Here is a 21,277-nt window from a genome sequence, read left to right as displayed (position 1 = left end):
GGAGTGTTCTTATAGTCTCCAGAAATGACCTCATTGGACAGAAAGGGGGACTCCTCCTCAGCAAAATAAATGTATTTCAAATGTCATTTATATAAATAATAGTACAAATAAAATAGTTGGTTTCATTAGGATGTTAGATAAATGACTTCAAATCAAGTCCTTTTAGTAAAAATTATGAAATAAATAGAGGCACCGGCAAATAATATTCTCGTTCATGTTTTAGCGCATCGATTCACTCTGTGTTCTTTGCGATCTGGGCTCTGCTCATGTGACTGTCTGTTTCCTAAACTGGGAAACAGTAGACGGATAGCTAGCACAACGAATTAGCGCCATGCAAGAAATTATGTTGAAATAGCTTTTCCAGAGGATATGAATGTAATCAATCGCAAGTATAATAAGATTGTTATTTGTCAATCATATTGGTAAATGCATGAATGTGTCAAAGCGAAGTGTAGCCAGTACTCCCCGTACATTTTTGCTTGCTAGCGAATCAGCTAGCTTTAGTTGGTCCGCCTACGATGACAAATTTCAACAGAAATACAATAAATAAAGGTAGGCCATGGCCTCTGTAGACTTTTAGCAGATTGTTTGTTAAGTCTCATATATATGTTTAAATGCTTGTATAGCTAGGTAGTTATGCTAATATCCGGGACTGGCACTTAGGATTGCTAGCTACCCCTCCTAGCTAACTTTAGCTAGGTAGCTAACTAGCAGCTTTTTTTGTATTGGCTATTTACCAAGTTTAGCGGGTTAACATTGCTAGTTAGCCGTTTTTCCTGGGTAGCTAGAGTCTGACAAATTAGCTAACGGAAGCTATGAAAAAAACATTTGCAATTCGCTGGGCTTCTGGTTGCTAGCTATCGTTTTGAAAGGATTGGTTGTCTGTTTGTCCACRGAATATGACACGTAGTTGAGTTTTTTATCTAGTTAATGTTTGCTTACTATATTTGTTTTTGACTACCTGGTTGATTAGCTGACCATTTTCTAGCTCGTTGGTTAGCACTAGTTGTTTCATAACCATGTCTTGAGTTAGCTAACATTAGCAAGCTGACCGCAGCGGTTTTTACTTTCGATATTTGGAGTACGGTCGTCAATACCTCTCTGACGGAAGGTCCTAGGATGACGGTAGAGAGTTTATTTGTATATATTTTTTACCGATGGTCCCACTCTTTCCGAGCCAGCAAGGATGACATATGCTACTTTCTGGCGCTCCCGTTGGTTAGGGACCATCGTAAAAGTGCAATACCGGTGATTGCGTGTAAGCACTTTTTGTTTGTTGTTGCAAACATTTCTCTTCAGTGGGGTTTAAACAAAAGTTGGCATCCAATGTTTGTGGTGCATTACCGCCACCAACTGTCCAAGGGTAAACAAACAAACTCCATACAGTGATTGGGGGTGTAATCCAGACAGTTTTGTAAAAAGTGTGTCTCCCATTTCTTCAATAGCTCCCTCCCCAGGCTCTTGGGCATGAGAGGGTAACACTGCTTGCGACAGCATTGATAACTCCTTCCTTGAGAAATCCATTAGTCCCAGGAACCGCTCGGCCACATCCACAATAATGTAAATCTTCCCTCCACTTTAGTCATGCCGTTGATCACCATTGCCATAAAAATCACAAATTCCACCTTCTTTACACGTAATATCTCTGGCTCCCGATCCAACTCCATGGAGTCCTCAGAAGAATCATTCATTCCCTCAACCATTTTGATCATCTCTGCATATGAAATGCTCAGAACGGTACATGTCCAAACATTCTACATTCTACAGTACACCATTTACACTGCAAAGGCCTGGAAATAAAAGCTCTTACCAGGTTAACTCGGGTCGGGAGGGACTCCCCAAAAAAACACAAGAATAGACAAACTATTTTCTTTCTTGCCATCAACTCAAAAATGTATCCTACATGCATCAACCGCTCCATGAATACTCTTCAGCACTTTGATGCCTACTTCCTCCAAGACACCGGAAATGAATGRCTTGACAGGTGCTCTTCTCTGTAGCTCAAAGCATGACACAGCACAGTCATCCATTCGCCCGAGATTCCAAAACAAGCTTCTTCTGTTCAGCAGAAACACAAAAAATCAAGGCCAACCCAATCCTCCTGACCGCCTTTATTTCCACTTCTCTCCACCATCTTGGATACTTCCAACAAATTCGCCAATTTGGGCCCCAACCCTCRCAGAAACCAGACTCCCAACAGATATGAGGTATTCTCAACACTAGGTGTCTTCTTTCCCACCCCAACTTTGTTCCTTTTCCCATTCTTCCTCATTTCCACCTCCTTCTGATTCATGTTCCACATCCTCCTTCATCCTTGTCTGTGCMCTCGTCTTCTCCCCACGTGCTATTGGTTTCAGACATGTTCCTAACTTTTCCATCGGCCATGCTTCTTTTAGAGTTCYCTACTTTCCCTGCATTCCATTCTTGAGGTTTAGCCCTATATGAAGATTATACACACTACATAGGGCCCCCAGTCGCTGAAGGGCCCAGCATTTTTATTAGTTACCGCTAACTACTAAGGGTGATATATTTGAACCATTTACAAGGATACTGTTCAAAAGCTTCCTATCAAGGTGAACTAGAGATGTAAAACCACAATGTGAAGTAACAATAATTTCTCTGGATACAATGATACATGATACGAATATCTCTGAAAGAAATAGAGACCCACACACTGTCGAAAAAAGGAATATATCCAAAATTGAGGCTTGAATGCAAAATAAGGATGTTCYTTGAAACATGGTGCCCKAAAAAACACATTGTTTTCACTTTTTATTTATGCACCTTCTTGCACTATGATACATTTTTTGGGGTACCATGTTTCAATGAACATCCTTATTTTGCATTCAAGCCTCAATTTTGGATCTATTCTTTTTTTAGACAGTGTGTGGGTCTCTCTTTCTTCCAGTATTCTTATTTTGACTCCTACGCATCTGGAACATACACTTTTCAGTAGATCATACAAGACTATTCCTGGAAAATTTGGGGTAGGTGCAACATAAGACAAAAAAATGACAAGGGTTTGAGTGAGAGGACTATCTGGTGTCTCCAAGTGGCCACACACCAAGTGTGCCCAGTTCCCAATTCATTTCAATGCACTTTTATGACTCAAAGAAGAGTCTTCAACTATAAGGTGCTTTTATTTGTAATTTTAATTCTTTTTTTGTTCTCCTAGCTGTGCCACTGAGGAACTAGAGCAAGCACACTTGTAGTTTTGTTTGGAACACAAACCTGCATCCCCGCAATCACACAATTACTGTTGTTGTTAACGTAATCCAACGGCCTATTATAAATCACAATCTGGGTCAGGTGGGCATCATTTGAAATCTTGTTCTATTGCCAACATGACTATCTAAATGATAGAATATGATCTTAGTATTGGGCTTTCACAAGGCAATTCAGAGAAACAGATTGTAACTTTGGTGCGTGTAGAAAGGAGTCATGAATGGGTTCAGGAGCGTGTTCCGCTACAAATGTTCTTAACAATAGACAAACAGGCTCATTCTGTTCAGAACAACTCAGGGTATGACGCCATGTCATCTTGTTACGAATCATCAAACATAGTGACCATAAATGTTCACACCGTGTATGACATGTTTTATGATATGGGAATGTGAAGTGCACATTTGGGTTCCCAGGTGTTTGGCTTGCTGGTATGACATCAAAGCGGTATTTATTATAATCATCAACATCTCATCTTTCAAAATACATAGAGTCCTCTTCATTTACAGTATTTCCCTCACTTAGACAACAAAACKTTTGCAAAATGTGCCCAATTTGCGGGATGGGGGCAACTTCTTGTCTCGTGCAGTGCTTAAGTTTGGAACGGCTGTCAGTCAAAACCCATACAGCGCTGTGAAGCCTGAGCTCTGACGTTAATGTTACTGTATAGCCATTGCGTTGCATTATAGGTGCTTATCAGTGCCATTTTCAACCCCTTTATGGGTACAAGTGTAAAGGGTTAATTCACYTACWGATCAKATTTTAAATAGCTTCCAGTACAATTGACATATACACCTAAAACCACTTGATGTTGGGTCACTGACCTTCCCTGCCCATAGCCCATTAGAAATGCAATTTTTTATTTAACTGATTTTGCATGAATATATCCTGTGATGGGTCTAATATTCAATAACTCACGATCCATATAAGCTACAGATCAACTTGATCTCTTATCAAAGTACATGTTTTTATTTTATTTTATCCTCCCGTTTGAATCGCCAGAAATATTTTTCATAWTAGTGTTTTGGTTACTAATGCACATGCAGATCTTATTTTCTATAGTTAATATCCAGATGGTTTTGAAATCCAACACTGAACATACTTTCCAATATTGCACATATTTATCATGTACAGTCACCTCAAATTTTTGCCACCCTTGATAAAAAGGAGTAAAAAATACTATAACATTAATCATTTAAATACGGAACTATATTGTATGTTAAAAGAAATTGGTGACGTTATACTAAACAAAAACATAAACGCAACAATTTCAAGATTTTGCTGAGTTACAGTTAATGTAAAGAAATCGGTCAGTTGAAATAAATTCATTAGGCCCTAATCTATGGATTTCACKTGACTGGGCAGGGGTGAAGCCATGGGTGGGCCTGGGAGAGCATAGGCCCACCCACTTGGGAGCCAAGCCCAGCCAAAAAAGGGATTTATTACAGACWGAAATACTCCCTCCCTCTGACGATCCCACAGGTGAAGAAGCCGGATGTAGAGGTCCTGGGTTGGCGTGGTCTGCGGTTGTGAGGCTGGTTGGACGTACTGCCAAATWCTCTAAAAATAAGTTTGAGGTGTCTTATGGTAGAGAAATTTACATTCAATTCTTTGGGAACTTCTCTGGTGGAAATTACTGCAGTCAGCATGTCAATTGCATGCCCCCTCAACTTGAGACATCTGTGGCATTGTGTTGCGTGACAAAACTGCACATTTTAGTGGCCTTTTATTTTTCCCCAGCACAAGATGCACCTGTGTAATGATCATGCTGTTTAATCAGCTTCTTGATATGCCACACCTATCAGGTGGATTTATTATCTTGACAAACTTGTGCACAACATTTTGAGAGATATAAGCTTTTTGTGCGTATGAAAAATCTCTGTGATCTTTTACTTCAACTCATAAAACATGGAACCAGCACTTTACATATTGCGTTTATATTTTTGTTCAGTGTATATTGTTTTAAACTAGATAAAATGTCTAAATATAATTGTTGTGAGAAAAATATAACCTTGGTTTAAGATCTCTAGATCATTTAATTGAGACAAAATGTAGGTTTTCAGTAAATGCCAGGTTAAGACAGGCCCTTAGCCATGGGTGCATAATATTCCCCCATTGAAACCAATGTAAAGTCACTTTTTTAAGACTGAATGGAATGGTGTGAAAAAACGCTGTAGCTATGTTGATCTCTGTCATCTGATTATACATGTATCACTCTATTCATCCTAGCTAAGATCTTCTTTCGAAGAGGTATTGAGAGAAAACTCTGAATGTCAAACCAATATCCAAATTGAAAACAAATTTACGGCGGTACCATGCTGTTTTCTTAAATATTTGCTAGATAGCTAGCTAGCTAGCTAATTTCTTGTTTGTTGTTAATAAGCTAGATATATTCATCATTTTACCAATACTTCTTATTTGAAGTTAGCCTAGCTACATGGTTAACAATGTAAGCTAAAGCTGACCTCCCAAGGTAGTCGGCTACTATTTTGAAAATATACTGTAGGTGCTTGTTTAGACCTTTTACAGTGGTTTAATATTTTGTTTGTTAGTTGAGCATTTCAGTAATCAGAATGATCATTCTTATGTGATTTGAAATGTAGTATTTCACCTGTTTTCATCTGTTTTCTCGACAACCATGAACTATTTGACAGCTTGAGAGCAGACATTTTCCTTGAAAACCCGCAGTTGTCTATTTAATAACGACATGTACCTAGGCACCAGGCCTATGTTTAGTCAGTGTCAGTACAGATGAAATATCAGCATTCCTTGAATACGGACATATAGACTAAGTGTTTAGTATCAGCTTGTAAAGGTTTGTATCATCTTGATAAAAATGCCTTAGGGTTTCGACCCTAAGGTCGATGTCCACGCCCACCCGGAAATCTAATTAGCATAATAATAAAATATTCCTTAAAAATTCTTCATTTTAAGCTAGAAAGATCTTTTTTTTTTTTTTGGCATTGGATGCGTCTCAATCCACTGCGTCCGCCTATGTAACACTTCTGTATTTGCAGTGACAGAGCTAGAGTGGTGTTTGTCAGACCATGAGACATCCCGAAAATCGGTCTTCTCACAAAATCGTCTTTAGCGTCCGAATAGTTTGGCCTACAAAACTATGACCCTTCTATGGAAAGATGACTCTCACAAACACAGTGGTGTTCTCCGTTTTGCTCCATGACCCCACAAGCGTCTTGGGACTCGTCTGAAGTTTGTACAGCCGATCTGCCAACTTCTGTCTGTAGCGTCCGAACATTTTGGGCTACACCCTAATATGACCCCTCCGTGTTAAGGTGAGACTCTCCCGAACACGTACATGTTTTGCTCTAGGACGCTCACGGTCCTCACAAGACTCGCCTGAAGGTCCCTCGGTACCAGTTGAACAAAATGAATGGAGGTATATATGGAGACTGTTTAGTGCCCAAAATAAGGTGTTAAAAAAAAAAAAAACTTTCTTATACAGTTGAAGTCGGAAGTTTACATACACCTTAGACAAATACATTTAAACTCAGTTTTTCACAATTCCTGACATTTAATTCAAGTAAAAATTCCCTGTCTTAGGTKAGTTAGGATCACCACTTTATTTTAAGAATGTGAAATGTTAGAATAATAGTAGGAAGAATGAGCTTTTATTTCTTTCACCACATTCCCAGTAGGTCATACGTTTACATACACTCAATTAGTACTTGGTAGCATTGCCTTTAAATTGTTTAACTTGGGTAAAATGTTTTGGGTAGCCTTCCACCAGCTTCCCACAATAAGTTGGGTGAATTTTGGCCCATTCCCTCTGACAGAGCTGGTGTAACTGAGTCAGGTTTGTAGGTCTCCTTGCTCGCACACGCCTTTTCAGTTCTGCCCACACATTTTCCATAGGATTGAGGTCAAGGCTTTGTGATGGCCACTCCAATACCTTGACTTTGTTGTCCTTAAGCCGTTTTGCCACAACTTTGAAGTATGCTTGGGGTCATTGTCCTTTTGGAAGACCCATTTGCGACCAAGCTTTAACTTCCTGACTGATGTCTTGAGATGTTGCTTCAATATATCCACATAATTTTCCTCTCTCATGATGCCATGTATTTTGTGAAGTGCACCAGTCCCTCCTGCAGCAAAGTACCCCCACAACATGATGCTGCCACCCCCGTGCTTCACGGTTGGGATGCAACAGCTTGCAAGCCTCCCCCTTTTTCCTCCAAACATAACGATGGTCATTATGGCCAAACAGTTATATTTTTCTTTCATCAGACCAGAGGACATTTCTCCAAAAAGTACAATCTTTGTCGCCATGTGCAGTTGCAAACCGTAGTCTGGCTTTTTTATGGCGGTTTTGGAGCAGTGGCTTCTTCCTTGCTGAGCGGCCTTTCAGGATATGTTGATATAGGACTTGTTTTACTGTGGATATAGATACTTTTGTCCCTGTTTCCTCCAGCATCTTCACAAGGTCCTTTGCTGTTGTTCTGGGATTGATTTGCACTTTTCGCACCAAAGTACGTTCATCTCTAGGAGACAGAACACGTCTCCTTCCTGAGCGGTATGACGACTGCGTGGTCCCATGGTGTTTATACTTGCGTGCTATTGTTTGTACAGATGCTCCCTTGGATGAACCAGACTTGTGGACGTCTACAAWTTTTTTTCTCAGGTCTTGGCTAATTCTTTTGATTTTCCCTTGATGTCAAGCAAAGAGGCACGGAGTTTGAAGGTAGGCCTTGAAATACATCCACAGGTACACCTCCAATTGACTCAAATGATGTCAATTAGGCTATCAGAAGATTCTAAAGCCATGACATCATTTTCTGGAATTTTCCAAGCTGTTTAAAGGCATAGTCAACTTGGTGTATGTACACTTCTGACCCACTGGAATTGTGATACAGTGAATTATAAGTGAAATAATCTGTTTACAAATGTTTGTAAAAATGATTTGTGTCATGCACAAAGTAGATATTCTAACCAACTTGCCAAAACTATAGTTTGTTCACAAGAAATTTGTGGAGTGGTTGAAAAACGAGTTTTAATGACTCCAACCTCAGTGTATGTAAACTTCCGACTTCAATTGTATCTCTCAGATATAGGATAAACACTTCAGAACAAACTTCCTTTGTATTTTTATTTTGGGACTATGTTGTTCCATGTAGTGATTATGTTATTCAATTCGTTTGAATGGGCAAACAGCGGTAAGGCCCAAATAATTATTCATCAAATATTTTTTCATGTTTTTTTGATACTTCAAAAAGTCTTAAAATTCAAAAAGCAAGATTATCCTTGCTGTGACATTCCTAAAACAGTTCCGTATAGCTTAGTAGCACCCCATCCCCCGGCTTAGACTCTTATGTGTTAAGGGAGTGCTAAAGCGGTACTGTTTTGCATTGGCTGTGGTGTTTTGCCAATTTGGAACCAAAATATGACAAAATTCTAAAACAGTTTAGGCAACTGTTTAGGCAACCTTCCAGATGTGAGGTTTTAGCTTTGGCTGCATGTGTATGCTAGCCAGAGAGCTGCAAACTTGCATGTTTTTATTTAAGGACACAGAATATCTTAGTACTGATCTCCTAAATAGTTCCATAGCACTCATTGGGGAATGCTGCCTCTAGCTGTCAGTTTACATAATCGGCTATCTTCGCCAGTCATGCTACTAATAAAGTTCAGGCCTAGAACTGCCCCCTCACATCACACAGCACACACCCTTATGATCTACAATGTGGTCCTCTGTCAAACTCTCGTTTTCTGTTACTTCAATAAAGTCATCTACTAGGCAACCCTCTTTTTTCCCTTCCCTTTCCCTGTGCAAAACCTATGCCTACCCCACCGCAACAACTAACTACSATCTCCTTCTTGGCCCTCTCTTCCCTCCCCAGCCTCTGCATGGCGAGCTAGCAGCAGCAGAAGTGACTCTCCCTAGAGCAGGCAGAGAGCAGTGGTGTGGCCCCGGCCTGTACAGGAGGAGAACCATGGCCTCTCGTCATCAAAGGAACTCTGTGCGGATCCTGTCCACCCGGGAGCGCGGCTCGCAGGCCTTTGGTTCCCAGCGCCTCCTGCAGCAGATGGTGGAGGAGAAGGTCCGCTGGATGAAATGGCAGAGTCAGGTAACAGCCAAAGACGACCCACTATCCCAGTGAAGAGATTAGTCAAAACTGCTTTGGTTTCAACTAGGGCTGGGCGATATGGCCAAAATATTATATCACAGTATTTAAAAAATAAATAAATTGGATGGTATGATGGTATTTTTAGTTTTTGAATAATAAAAGTTCTACATTTGCTTTATGAGTAGTGAGTGATCCTAGGGTGGCAAAACACACATTCTAAGTGATTTCAATGAGTCTTTCTCCATTCTGATTGTTTTATACTGTTCAATTCAACTTCAACCAAAACAATTTCTGCCTTTCCTGCACTCAATTACAGTGGTGGAAAAAGTACCCAATTGTCATACTTGAGTAAAAGTAAAGATATGTGAATATAAAATTCCTCAAGTAAAAGTGAAAGTCACCCAGTAAAATACTACTTGAGTAAAAGTCTGAAAGTATTTGGTTTTAAATATACTTAAGTATCAAAAGTAAATGTAATTGGTAAAATGTACTTAAGTATCAAAAGTAAAAATATAAATAATTTCAAATTCCTTATATTAAGCAAACCAGATGACACCATTTTCTTGTTTTTTATTTATTTATGGATAGCCAGGGGCACACTCCAACACTCCCAACATAATTTACAAACAAAGCATTTGTGTTTAGTGAGTCCTCCAGATCAGAGGCAGTAGATGACCAGGGATGTTCTCTTTACAAGTGAGCGAATTGGAGCAATTTCCTGTCCTGCTAAGCATTCAAAATGTAAAGAGTACTTTTAGGTGTCAGGGAAAATGTATGGAGTAAAAGGTACAGTATTTTCTTTAGGAATGTAGTGAAGTAAATGTTGTCAAATATTAAAGTAAAGTACAGATACCAAAAACAATTACTTAAGTAAAATTACTTTCAAGTACTACTTAAGTACTTTACACAACTGCTCATTTCAGATCATTTCCACACTGCCACGTAAGGCTGCACGATATGAGCAAATAATCTAGGACTTATTTTTAACCAAATGTTGCAATTGTGATTTGACTTGCGGATTAGAGCAAAACTGTTGTAATCATGGAAATAGAATGACTATTCTAATTCTATATTTAGAAAATAATAGTGGTCACTTTGAATACAGTGTTGTTTGAGATGACAACTAAAAAAAATGCCAGGGAGGAGTTATTGTGACAGGGTAGGAACAAAGTGTTGATAAGTGTTTCCTCGGGGACCCTATAAGCGTTGACTATGTTTTCTCTTAGCTACTTATGTAGCTAACATATTCTTGCTTTGCATATTCCTCTTTGACTTAGAAGATACTGTTGCACAAACAACATGCTGATTTAGGTCTACACCATCACTGGTGTTAATCAMGCTGTATTAGCTAGCTAGCTATTAGCATTAGCATCTAACAATTAGCGTCTCACAAGATTCAGGGCAACTTGCTAAGAAATGACAAACTAGCTGTTTGCTGATGTAAGAAACACAAACTAATAGAGTCATTCTAGAACACTAGTAGAGTTATATTAAGAAGCAAAGTGAAAACAGCATTGTTGTCATCAACGTTGTTGCATGTGCTGCGTTGACCATGCAGACTGAACGCAAGTGTCTCGTGGTTGAGGAACATCAAATGCGCCCCTTGAGTGACAGGGGGCGTGGCTAGGTCTGTGTGGAAAGTGGCACGGAGAGAAAGAGCGGAGAGAGACGACTCAAGTAGAGAAGTAAACTATAAAAATGGACATTACACATGGCGTATCACATTTAACAAACCAAACATTCAAATACCGGTACAGAAAAACCCAAATCGGTCCCTGCATCAATACCGGTATATCATAAAATACGGTATACCGCCCAGCCCTAGTTTCAACAGATATGGAATAGTAATAGGCGATCCATCTCTTGCTGCCCACTTGCTGCAGTAGGCGTTTTGATCTGGAGTGCAGTATACCATTGATGTAACTCGTCTCCATGGAAACAATGCCCTGTGCTTATCTTTATYATCTTCAGTCTTTTTGGGAGCTGTTCTTCAAAATCCCTAAGTTAATGCATCACAATTCGACTTGAATCAAGTCATAAGTTTAAAACACCTGTCTATTCTGTGTTTGTCATTTTGTGCTTTTAATAATCAATGTGCTACCTCCATGTAAGGCTCTGGCGTTAAGTGATGTTTGTTGCCTCACACAGAAAGTAGAGCTGCCAGATAGCCCTCGCTCCACGTTCCTGTTGGCCTTCAGCCCAGACCGGTAAGGAACTCAACTGACCCAGCCGCATGAATCGATTCATGAGAGCATTTGAGACGCAGGGCTTCCTTTAGCATTATAACAGCAGCAGTACCATTCACTCCGTGCACCTGTTTTCTCTCTCTCCCCCTCTTCTATCTACTCTGATAGGACCCTCATGGCTTCCACTCACGTCAACCACAACATCTACATCACGGAGGTGAAGACTGGAAAGTGCCTGCATTCACTGGTGGGCCACCGCCGCACACCCTGGTGTGTGACCTTTCACCCCACCATCCCCGGCCTGGTGGCCTCCGGGTGCCTTGACGGAGAGGTCCGCATCTGGGACCTGCATGTAAGTGGTGCCTTTTCTAAAACACAGACAGACCCCTATTAAGATGAATAGGACAAGTTTCAGGTCCCCGCTTGCTAAGTTGTATTGGTATATTTTATTGTTATGTTAGGTTGTAAGACTCCCATACACAGCACAGTCTCGACAGAAGTAAATGTTGAGGTGTACCCCAGGGAACTCGCCTTTGTCCGACTGGTTTGTTGCGGCTCCAGGCGTCATAAGGAAACTTTTCCATCTTCAATGTGTTGCTATTGGTTGCCTAGTTGATAAACCCTGATCACAGCAGTCCGCATTCCGTAAACATCAGGCAAATGTTTTCTATCCAGTATTGCCGTACCGTTCTTGTGTCTTTCTCTATTAAACCCCCTTCTTGTGTTTGTTTCTGCAGGGGGGCAGTGAGAGCTGGTTCACAGAGAGCAACGTTGCCATTGCCTCGCTTACCTTCCACCCCACCGCCCAGCTCCTCCTCATCGCCACCAACAATGAGCTACACTTCTGGGACTGGAGTCGGCCCGAGCCCTTCGCCGTGGTGAAAACCGGCAGCGAGACTGAAAGAGTCAGGTCGGACACCATTTAGGCACAATTATATTGTGTTCTATTTCATTCTGTGTGACACATATTTCGGAAGATGGATTTTAAACATGTACAAAATGTCTTAACATTTATGTTCCATTCACATGCAACAACCCCCAGTGTAGTGAACATGTTGTATGGTTTGCTATGATTAGGATATCTTTGAGTTTATGAAAATCTCAGCTCCATCTCTGTCAGGTTGGTGAGGTTTGATCCTTTGGGGCACAATCTTCTGACGGCTATTGTGAACCCCTCCAACCAGCAGGTGAGTCATTCGTCGCTTAGTGCCCGAACGTTATGCTGAGTTGGGAATAAGGCACATTGTTTTCTGTCTAGAAATGAAAGAATCTTCTCAAAGCCTTAAAAACATGGCTGTACCCTAATACCCTTAAACATTCAACATGACTGTACCCTAATATGTTCTGTAGAATGATGATGACTCCGAGGTCCCCATGGACAGTGTGGAGATGCCCCACTTCCGCCAGCGCTCCTTCCTGCCCTCCCAGCCTGTACGCCGCACGCCAATCCTCCACAACTTCCTGCACATCCTGTCATCGCGCTCGTCCGGTGCGCAGGCTGGGGGTGATGTGTCCCGCCCTGGCGGGGAGGGCAGCGGCGAGCCCCCCAGCATGCCTTTGGGCCAGTACCCAGCCTCGCAGGACCGTGGACTGCCCTACCCAGGTTGCACCCAGCACCTGGGCATGGTGTGCCTCTGCAGCCGCTGCATGGCCAACCGCAGCCCCTCTCTGGGGGAGAGTCCCTCCACCTCCAGGCCTGTTGTCCACCCCGAGCTTCCCCAGGTGGCCTCTCAGCCAGCCCCCCACGCCTCCACCTTTTCGGCCCGTACGGAGCCCCGGCAGCCTTCAGAGCCCACTGGAGCCCAGCAGCGGCCCTCGGCCTTCACCACAGTCTACTACAGTGCCGGCAGCTCCCTGCACCGCGCCGTGCCTACCACCCACGTGGCCAGCCAGCCCCTGAGCCAGCAGCTGTTGCCCCCGCCCACCATCCACCAACACCAACCCCCATCCCGCCCTCTGCCCGGACCTGACTGGACACGCAGCCTGCTAAACATGAGAAGCTCAGAGAGCGGGGCCGGAAGTGGGGGGAGCAGTGGAGGGGGTATGGGTGGTGTTGGGGGTGGGATGCTGCCCCCCCGGACCAGCTCGTCCTCTGTCAGCCTGCTGTCAGTGCTGCGGCAGCAAGACGGCTCCTCCCAGTCCCCCGTCTACACCTCCGCCACCGAGGGACGAGGCTTCCCCCCGCAGCCGGGCGCCGAACTTGGCTCCAGCCCTGTGGCCAATCAGAGAGGAGGAAGTGGTGGTGGAGGAGGAGGGGTGGGCTCCAGCAGTGGGCACCACCCTTTCTGGGATGGCACGCGCAGCAACCCGGCCTCGTTCCGCAATGTGCTCCAGTGCAATCTTAGCCGCTACTTCATGGAGTTCGACCGCATGCAGGACCTGGAGTTGCCGCTGGGGGCCGCCAGCGTGGATGTCGGGGGAGGGGAGGGCGGCCAGGAGCAGATGCAGGAGCTGCTCAACAACAACATAGACCCAGAGAGACCCGGGCCCTCCGTGTCCTCCCACTACCAGCCCCAGCCACCCCCACCTGCCCCTACTGAGAACAACCCCCCTCCCTTCTCTAGCGCCGCCCACTCCTCCCGAGGCCACCTGAACCGCTGCCGGGCCTGCCACAACCTGCTCACCTTCAACCACGACTCCCAACGCTGGGAGCGCACCAGCCCAGCCTCCTCCACCTCCGCTGTCTCCACGCAGGAGGGCTCCAGCTCTCCCTGGCGGCAGCCCCCCAGCCCTGCCTATGAGGAGCCCCATGCATCATCACGGAGCCGGGATCCACACCCCCATCCCCAAGAGAGGGAGAGGAGGGTAGCCCAACCCCCTGAGCCCAGCGAGCTACAGCCCTCCCCAGGCCCTCACGTTGCGGCCATGCCCTTCCCCACCATTGCGTCGTCCTCTGCCCAGCCCGGGGAGCAGACAGTGGGCCTGGTGTTCAACCAGGAGACAGGCCAGTGGGAGCGCGTCTATCGCCAGGCCACCTCCAGCCGCTCCGCCGACGCACCGCCAGAGGCCTTAAGCCAGGAAATGCCTGTGGATAACCCGGATGAGGATTCTCTGAGAAGGTAGAGTAATGAGAAAGGCCTTGGTAGTCTCTGCGGTGTTGTTTTTTTGCTCAGCCTCAGTGTCCTGTTTAGTAGGGCACACCGCAGCAAAATATTTTGAAACGGAAAATGAAAATGAGCATTTCTTATTGAATGAGCTCAGATAGTACCACTCTGTTTCGGACTGTTTTCTTCAGTTTGGTATCTACTGAACASCACTTGTCTCACTTTATCTAGTGATCCACTCTGGCATGATAACATTACAGCAAGTGACGACTGGTCTGCTTTACGCAGTATTTCCGTGATAGACTTATATTGTCCAAATAGTTGGATTTGTATAAAACAAATAGACTCCCTTTGCAGAGGAGATGAATTGCTGATCCATTGTTTGGTGGGTTTGTTCACAGAAGGCTGTTAGAGTCCTCCCTCCTCTCTCTCTCCCGCTACGACATGGGAGGATCCCGAGAACACCCTATCTACCCAGACCCCGCCAGGTACCAATCTTAACCCCTATTAAAATGGTATCATCTTTGATAGGATAAAACCCATTGAGTAAGGTTGAAAAGATCCTTAGGTTTCCAGGTGTGTTAACGAACTMAAATTTTGGGTGAAGTTTCTGGAATTTTGCAAGCCTACTATGAACCCTACAGCTGTAATTCCCCATTGAACCCTTCTATCTGCGGTTATTTTTTCGGCAGGTTGTCCCCGGCTGCGTACTATGCCCAGAGGATGATCCAGTACCTGTCAAGGCGGGATAGTATTCGCCAGCGCTCGCTGCGCTACCAGCAGAACCGGCTGAGGACACTCTCCTCCTCGTCGGACAGCCCTGCCGGCAACCCCTCGGCCGCCATTGAGAACAGCGACGTGGACTTTGAGGAGCTAGAGTGAGTTGGCGGCAGCCCATCCTGGGTCCGGTTGCCCGATAGGGATGGAACTTAGTCTTAAATGTGTTTTAACGATGCATCTTTCCTACAACGGCCGAAGATGTAAAATGCGTTTCCCAAAACACCAAGCAGAGAGAACGTTTGCTAAGTGCGTCATTGAGGCATGTGTCGATACTGATAGGGTCGAAAGAAAGGGAGTGCTGCTCTCGGATCAGCTTTCTCCATTTAAATCTTACCTTAACATTAGAATTATTCCACAATACTGACGATGGATCAGCTCCAAGAAAAATATTATCACCTATGGCCGCAAATATTGAGGAGGCTTATTCTAAGGCTTACCCGATAATAATTCACTAAATCACAGATTTGGCACATCATTGCACACGTTAGGCTAGACATGAACTATATTGAGACAAATTACAGACAGTAACCTACAAGTATTATAATGTAACTAAATTGATTGAACATGAAATGTATTTCAATATGATTGAAATAGGTCTATGGCCTACTGTTTATCTTTTAATTCTGTCATCTCGGTTTTCATTTTGAAGGATCTTTTTATACATTGGTTGTTGGTAGAAATTGCAACTTTGTATTTGTAGTCAACTTTGTTCCGAAGTAATCGGCGGTCTCAGAGAGAAGGATGAACCGTGTGTTTCCATGTTTAGCAGAGATCTTCTGTGTAGAAAGTAACGCGGAAGGGCAAAACAGTATCTAACGACGCACTTAGCTGTTCTACGAGTGGTCTGAGGCAGGCGTTAGATAACGAGCGTTTTCAGGTGCAATGTTAATAATGATGGTTTCGGGAAACCTCTCCAGATATTTAACGATGCTCCTATGAAGTTTCTAATGATGGGAAACCGGGCCCCGGCCCCTTAAAGCTAAACAATGACAAAGTGGTCAAAGTGGTCTCTGTTTTGGTAAATAACTGAGGGATGGACCTGGAGAAATGTTACCACTTTCAAATTCATAGATAGAGATATGGATGTAAGGACAGATCGGTGGTAGGGCATGCAGGCTGTCGCCAATTTTATTAATGCACAATTTGCCTAAATGGATCATGGAAACAATAATGGAAACAGAAGTTTTAWTGTTTAGTTATAATGTCGTTACATCCAGCTGTTGTTATCGACCCAAGACTGCACCGTAGCAGGCAATTGTCGCATCTGTTTTCTATGTTTTAAATGTCGACAAAAAGTCAATGGATGAGTTCATGTTTACGAACATTGGAGTAAAACACGCTTATATTTTGGGTTCTGATGGGGTATGACAATCGAACTAAGCTCATGAGGTATTTATAAGTTATATTCTTCAATAATCAATGTATATATAATTTATATAATTAATTTATAGGTGCAAATATGGATGTAGAAAATAAAGATTCCACCTTTTTTAAAGGGATATTACGCTCTTCAATCAAAGTATGCCAGTTGTTTTCAGACCTCAACGTTGTCTTCTGTTGAAATAAGTGGAGGAGGAGATAAAATGGGGTTAAGTAGATGTCCCAGGCCATCTTGTTGGAAAAGATAAGAACCATATACTGTCCAGATTTACGTTGCTTATCTTTTCTATTAAGTTTGGTTGAGGCATATAGCTGGATCTACACAACCGATGGTGTGGCGGGGTGGACTAGTCTTGAAATCAGAGTTCAGTGATCCTACTTTGAACCCTTAGCTTCACCACAAGTCTCCCAATAGCCTCTGTTTTCCCAATAACTGTGGGTGTGTTTAACAGTGATAACGGCGACAGGACGAGGCACAGAACACCGCGCAATGCCAGGATGTCTGCTCCTTCGCTGGGGCGCTTCGTTCCCCGGCGGTTCCTGTTGCCTGAGTATCTGCCCTACGCTGGGATCTTCCACGAGAGGGGACAGCCTGGCCTTGCCACTCACTCCTCTGTCAACAGGGTCTTAGCAGGTAATAACCAAGATTCTCCCACTAAAGTGCCCTCTGCTTATAGAGCATGTGGTTTGAAGTGATCCAATTGTCCTGTACTCATGTCATCATTATTATAGTGGTCTATAAGACGAATGCACTGTAATACCCTTAAACCAATACTGTGCCAAGCTGAGCTGTATTTCACTGGCCTGATTACCCATCCTTTGTAGTTGGTGGAACCATTCTGCAAGGTGTAAAAGAGGATATCCAAGCTAGCGCAGTACAGTTTAAGTGTGCAACAACTGACTGGTTGACTGCTCTCATACATCTCAATGTTATCCATTTGATAGTGTTCATTTCTGTTGTCTGCAATAATGGTAGACAGTCCCTTTTCCTACTTCACTTCCAATGCTCTTTCCTGTCTCTCAGGTGCCTCCATCGGGGACGGCCAGTCAGCGGTGGCTAGTAACATAGCCAACACCACCTACCGGCTGCAGTGGTGGGACTTCACCAAATTCGACCTGCCTGAGATCAGCAACGGTATGTGAAATGTTCAGAACGTTGCAGGTAGAAATCGAATGAATCAAGATGCCACGATTCCATATTCTATCTGACAGGCAGTCGTATCTGTTCCATACAATGCACTTCTCTAAACATTCTGTAACGTTACATTCTCCTAAACAAGCCCCAGCTTGTTTTCTTGCCCTGATTGCGTTTACCTTGGTAGAATTATACTGTAGTATTGACATCGTGTGTGTGTGTGTGTGTGTGTGTGTGTGTGGGGGAGTTATTCTATTCTTGTAGGGACCTAAAATGTCCAGAAATCCCCACAAGAATAGTAAAACCAGGACAATTCGCCGTCGTGGGGACATTTCCCACATCCCCATGAGGACAAAAGCAATTTTCAGCTTAGCAGTTAGGTTTACGGTTAAGGTTAAAATTAGGGTCAGCATTAGGGTAAGGGGTTAGGGTTTGGGTTAGGTAAAATATGATTTTGAATGGAAATACATTTTAGGTCCCCACAAAGACAGAATTACAAAGTATGTGTGTGTGCGCAAAATTAAACTGTAGTATTGACATCCTGTGTGTTCCTGCGTGCTTGAGTGTATTCCCCACCCCTTCCAGCCTCTGTGAATGTGCTGGTGCCAAACTGTAAGATATACAACGACGCCAGTTGTGACATCTCAGCGGACGGGCAGCTCCTGGCCGTGTTCATACCCAGCAGCCAGCGGGGCTTCCCTGACGAGGGCATCCTGGCCGTGTACTCCCTGGCCCCTCACAACCTGGGGGAGATGCTCTACACCAAGAGATTTGGTAAGTCATATCACGTGGTCCTCTGTAGATTAATTGGTCGAGCGTGGTACTTGCAACGCCAGGATAGTGGGTTTGATTCCCGYTTGGTTCCCATTGGGATCAATTCATCTGTACGTAAATATTGTATGCATGCATGGATAAAAGTCACTTTGGATAAAAGAGTTTGCTYAATGGGATGTTATTGTATTATATTATTTAGAAAGTCTTGCCGTCATGGACTTGACCTCCAGGATAGAACAATAGCAGTGTTTCCCAAACCTTTTCTTCAAGTACCCCCGGCCAATCCACTTATTCCAGGTATTCCAGTGATGGCAGACCTGATTCCATTGTTCAACTAATCACCTTATTAGTTGAATCAGGTTTGCTAGTTCTGGAATTACGTCAAATGCGTGGAACGTCTGGGGGTACTTGAGGAGAGGTTTGCGACACTGAACTAGAGAATCTATACTGAACAAAAATATAAATGCAACGTGCAACAATTTCAATGATTCTCTGAGTTACAGTTCATATAAGGAAATCAGTCAATGTAAATAAGTTCATTAGGCCCTAATCTATGGACTTCACATGACTGGGAATGACTGGGAAGGGGCGCAGCCATGGGTGACCCATCCACTTGGGAGCCAGGCCCAATCAATCAGAATTTGTTTTTCCCTACAAAAGGGCTTTATTAAAGAAAGAAATACTCCTCAGTTTCATCAGCTGTCTGGGTGGCTGGTCTCAGATGATCCCGCAGGTGAAGAAGCCGGATGTGTAGGTCATGGGCTGGTGTGGTTACATGTGGTCTGTGGTTGTGAGGCCGGTTGGACCTACTACCAAATTCTCTAAAACAACATTGGAGGTGGCTTATGGTAGAGAAATGAACATTAAATTCTCTGGCAACAGTTCTGGTGGACATTCCTGCAGTCAGCATGCCAATMGCACGCTCCCTCAAAACGTGAGACATCTGTTGCATTGTGTTGTGGGACAAAACTGCACATTTTAGTGGCCTTTTATTGTCCCCAGCACAAGGTGCACCTGTGTAATGATCATGCTGTTGAATCAGCTACTTTATATGCCACACCTGTAAGGTGGATGGATTATCTTGGCAAAGGAGAAATGCTCACTAGCAGGGATGTAAACAAATGTGTGCACAAAATGTTGGAGAAATAAGCTTTTTGTGCCTATGGAACATCTTTTATTTCAGCTCATGAAACATGGAACGTTTATATTTTRGTTGAGTATAAAACATTGAATCTAATAAATTAGTGCACTAAAGAGGATATTATTTTTAGTGAACCTAAACTATACTACAATATTAACCTAGAAGAATCTTACCTAACCTTGTCAGTTTGTCTTACTTCTCCCACAGGTCCCAATGCCATCTCGGTGAGCCTGTCTCCCATGGGCTGCTACGTGATGGTGGGCTTAGCATCTCGCAGGATCCTGCTACATCCCTCCACTGACCACATGGTGGCGCAAGTGTTCCGGCTGCAGCAGCCCCACGGCGGCGAGACCTCCATCAGGGTGAGAAAGATCTTTTTGTTTCTCTTGTATTCCATAGTGAACATGACCCTGGTTACATGTTGCTGTTAACCTATGTCAGTAGTGTGTGGGTGTGGTGGTCAACAATGAGGGAGAACATAGTAGGATAAGTAGGGGGGGTTTAAGATGGTCATACCATGGATCATTTGGCGATATTGATTTTGCATTTTAGGACCCCTATAGGTGTCCAATAAAAATACAAATGTGATGAAATATTGAGTTTGGCCTTTACTACTATAGAAACACATTGAATAACACATTCATGAATGACAAAAAACACACACAAAGTGTGAATTGTCATATTTTGAAGGAGATATAAGAAGGCTCATGAAATACATGCAGTACCAGTCAAGTGTTTGGACACACCTACTCATTCAAGGGTTTTTCTTAATTTTTACTATTTTCTACATTGTATAATAATAGTGAAGACATCAAAACTATGAAATAACACATAAGGAATCATTCAGTAACCAAGTGCTGCATCAGATGACCTGGCCTCCACAATCACCTGACCTCAATCCAATTGAGATGGTTTGGGATGAGTTGGATTGCAGAGTGAAGGAAAAGCAGCCAACGAGTGCTCAACATCTGTGGGAACTGAAGCTGGTTGAGAGAATGCGTGGTTGCGAGACAATGCGAGTGTGAAACATGCTGACCACCGCTTGCGGTGTTATTCAATCATCGCGGTGTTATTCAATCATTGCACCCACACTGCTCACGCGCCTCAGCGAGCATCTGCGTGGCCAGGCGCTAAAATACAAGGTTCTATTTGTGACGCTCAATGCGCTGCAAGTCCMGCCTTTCCCTTCTCCTCATTGGTTTTTAGGAGCATATGCCCACGTGGGTGATTGAAAGTTGAACTGACGTCCACACTCCAGTCGGTTGTTGTAATGCACCGTAAAGTTGGTTGSCAACCGCCATGTAAAGTTCAAAGAAGTAAAAAAGAAGCCGGAGGAAGGAGGACAAATGACGAGAAAGGAATTCAGTTTACAGTTTTATCTGTGGATTAATTGTCGGAGTAGATGACCTTGTGCATTTCAGGTAAAATAACAACCCAACTTTTATATCCCAGGACAAATTAGCTAGCAACAGCAAGCTACCTAGCTAAATTGCCATAAATGTTTAATYCMTTTCGACTTGTTCCCAAATMAATATAAT

At 43.5% G+C, this 21,277-nt stretch overlaps 1 protein-coding gene across 3 annotated transcripts in view; it reads left to right on the top strand.

The window, feature by feature from the left end:
- Positions 1–250: 250 nt before the first annotated feature.
- Positions 251–21,277, top strand: part of LOC111952130 (activating molecule in BECN1-regulated autophagy protein 1B) — a 38,140-nt gene continuing 17,113 nt past the window's right edge. For all 3 annotated transcript variants that reach the window (XR_011474235.1, XR_002875687.3, XM_023970640.3), the window contains exons 1-13: positions 251–552; positions 9,072–9,299; positions 11,448–11,506; positions 11,654–11,837; positions 12,223–12,395; positions 12,606–12,672; positions 12,836–14,544; positions 14,931–15,017; positions 15,222–15,407; positions 17,142–17,323; positions 17,714–17,824; positions 18,410–18,598; positions 19,947–20,101. Coding sequence is in view for 1 of the 3 variants with exons in the window: in XM_023970640.3 (XP_023826408.1) it covers positions 9,165–9,299; positions 11,448–11,506; positions 11,654–11,837; positions 12,223–12,395; positions 12,606–12,672; positions 12,836–14,544; positions 14,931–15,017; positions 15,222–15,407; positions 17,142–17,323; positions 17,714–17,824; positions 18,410–18,598; positions 19,947–20,101 (3,237 nt within the window). In the remaining 2 variants the exon portion in view is untranslated. The remainder of the gene's footprint in view (positions 553–9,071; positions 9,300–11,447; positions 11,507–11,653; positions 11,838–12,222; positions 12,396–12,605; positions 12,673–12,835; positions 14,545–14,930; positions 15,018–15,221; positions 15,408–17,141; positions 17,324–17,713; positions 17,825–18,409; positions 18,599–19,946; positions 20,102–21,277) is intronic.

The sequence above is a fragment of the Salvelinus sp. IW2-2015 genome, linkage group LG26 (genome assembly GCF_002910315.2).
Source record: "Salvelinus sp. IW2-2015 linkage group LG26, ASM291031v2, whole genome shotgun sequence".
NCBI classification, from domain to species: domain Eukaryota; kingdom Metazoa; phylum Chordata; class Actinopteri; order Salmoniformes; family Salmonidae; genus Salvelinus; species Salvelinus sp. IW2-2015.
Note: the sequence above shows the minus strand (reverse complement) of the source record. Positions and strands in the feature narration are given on the sequence as shown.